Source organism: Cynoglossus semilaevis, chromosome 6 (assembly GCF_000523025.1).
Source record: "Cynoglossus semilaevis isolate Cse_v1.0 chromosome 6, Cse_v1.0, whole genome shotgun sequence".
NCBI classification, from domain to species: Eukaryota; Metazoa; Chordata; class Actinopteri; order Pleuronectiformes; family Cynoglossidae; genus Cynoglossus; species Cynoglossus semilaevis.
Window position 1 is genome coordinate 10,023,067 of NC_024312.1, and position 1,484 is coordinate 10,024,550.

Genomic DNA, 1,484 nt, shown 5'->3' on the forward strand with positions numbered 1-1,484 from the left:
GTGCTAAATTTATTTTTATAATTTTCTACGCCATCTATTGGGGGAAAAGGCAGAAGTATAATGATAATAATGACTACATTTAAATAATTTGGAAAGGTTTGGCAGCTGGATCCAGCCTGGATGTCTGTGCTAGCGTCTTATTAGCTGCTGCTAAGCCTTGTCCATGAAAATGAAAGGACGGAAAATGTAAATAAGTGTAATAATCTTAAACTAAAAACTAATATATGTGACAGTTTTGCTTGGTGGTGTTTAATCAATTTGGTATTATGGAGTGACAGAAAATAATTTCGAATACTTTGTACTGTATATACCAGGTATTTATGTACGGTCTGAAATTCCGACGAGAAAGAGCGTACGAGTTACAAGTTAACAATAGAATTTTTACCTAGGACCTTTAAAGCATCATTCAGTCTCCTTTATCCTCTTGTTCTTGACTGCTTTCAACAGGACGCAGAAGCTCCTTAAACCCTGCTGTATTTCTGCAAAATAAAATAAAAGCGATAATTATTATAATCTCACAGTTAGCTCGCCAGATGTAGCTATCAGCTTCGTCGTACTTTGACGACCAATTTGTACAATACGTTTAAGTTATAGAGAAAACTGACCAGATGTAACAATATATAATATTTTCTGGACTATAAATCGTACATTTTTTTCATCCTTTGGCTGGGTTTGCAACTTACTGAAAAATTTACATTTGTCGTTTTTAAAGTGACAGCCACTAGAGGGCACTCTAGGCTTGTGTACCAGCATCTCCTACTCCTGTACCACCGAAAATTCACGTTTATTATTTTCACACTGACAGCCGCCAGAGGGCACTCTAGTCTTGTATCTGCTTGTATCTTCTTGTATTCAAACATGTGAGAAATGTCCGGTTTGTGGTCTTTTTTTTAGTCTGAATCAGGCTTCAATTCACAATAATTTATGCCTAGGGGTGTTACTCTTCAGATTGTCACCAATTACGCAATTGGGGGGGGGGGGGGGGGGGGGGGGGGGGTTTTGTGTTTATGTATTTCTAACATTAGCTTTGGAGCAGTAAGTACCTCTCTCGTTTGGATTGCAGGACATACGAACATTCTCTTCTGAGCTGGTCGACTCGCTCTCTGACGACTGTTTTCTGCTGCGTCTTGTCTTCCTAACAACGAAAAGCAGTCGTAAACATACAGAACAACCGACAAAACCATATTGTGTGGCCATCCTCCACCGTCCTTTTTCAGTTTTTACCTGGGGTAGGTCTTGTGTAAGTTGTCGTAGCAGGTCGGTGACCTTTACACCCAGTAGGTCTTCCTCTGTCTTCCTGCTCTGGATTATTGACAGGCGTTCCTGAACCTGAATATCACATAAAAACTGTCAGTGGCAAGAGGTGAGACCAAGTCATTGCTTTGCAAGTCACAAGTAAGTCTCAAGTCAAGACAGGCGAAGTCCGAGTCGAGCCTCAAGTCAAGACAGGCGAAGTCCGAGTCGAGTCTCAAGTCAAGACAGGC

General features: G+C 40.7%; 1 protein-coding gene across 2 annotated transcripts in view; it reads right to left on the reverse strand.

The window, feature by feature from the left end:
* Positions 1–56: 56 nt before the first annotated feature.
* LOC103380093 (interaptin) overlaps positions 57–1,484 on the reverse strand; it is a 10,965-nt gene continuing 9,537 nt past the window's right edge. The window contains exons 11-13 of one of the 2 annotated variants that reach the window (XM_017032887.2): positions 1,225–1,329; positions 1,044–1,135; positions 57–479 (exon numbers count right to left, since the gene is read on the reverse strand). In XM_017032887.2, the coding sequence (XP_016888376.2) occupies positions 407–479; positions 1,044–1,135; positions 1,225–1,329 (270 nt within the window). In that variant the 3' untranslated portion in view covers positions 57–406. The remainder of the gene's footprint in view (positions 480–1,043; positions 1,136–1,224; positions 1,330–1,484) is intronic. The other variant, XM_017032889.2, reaches the window with a different exon arrangement.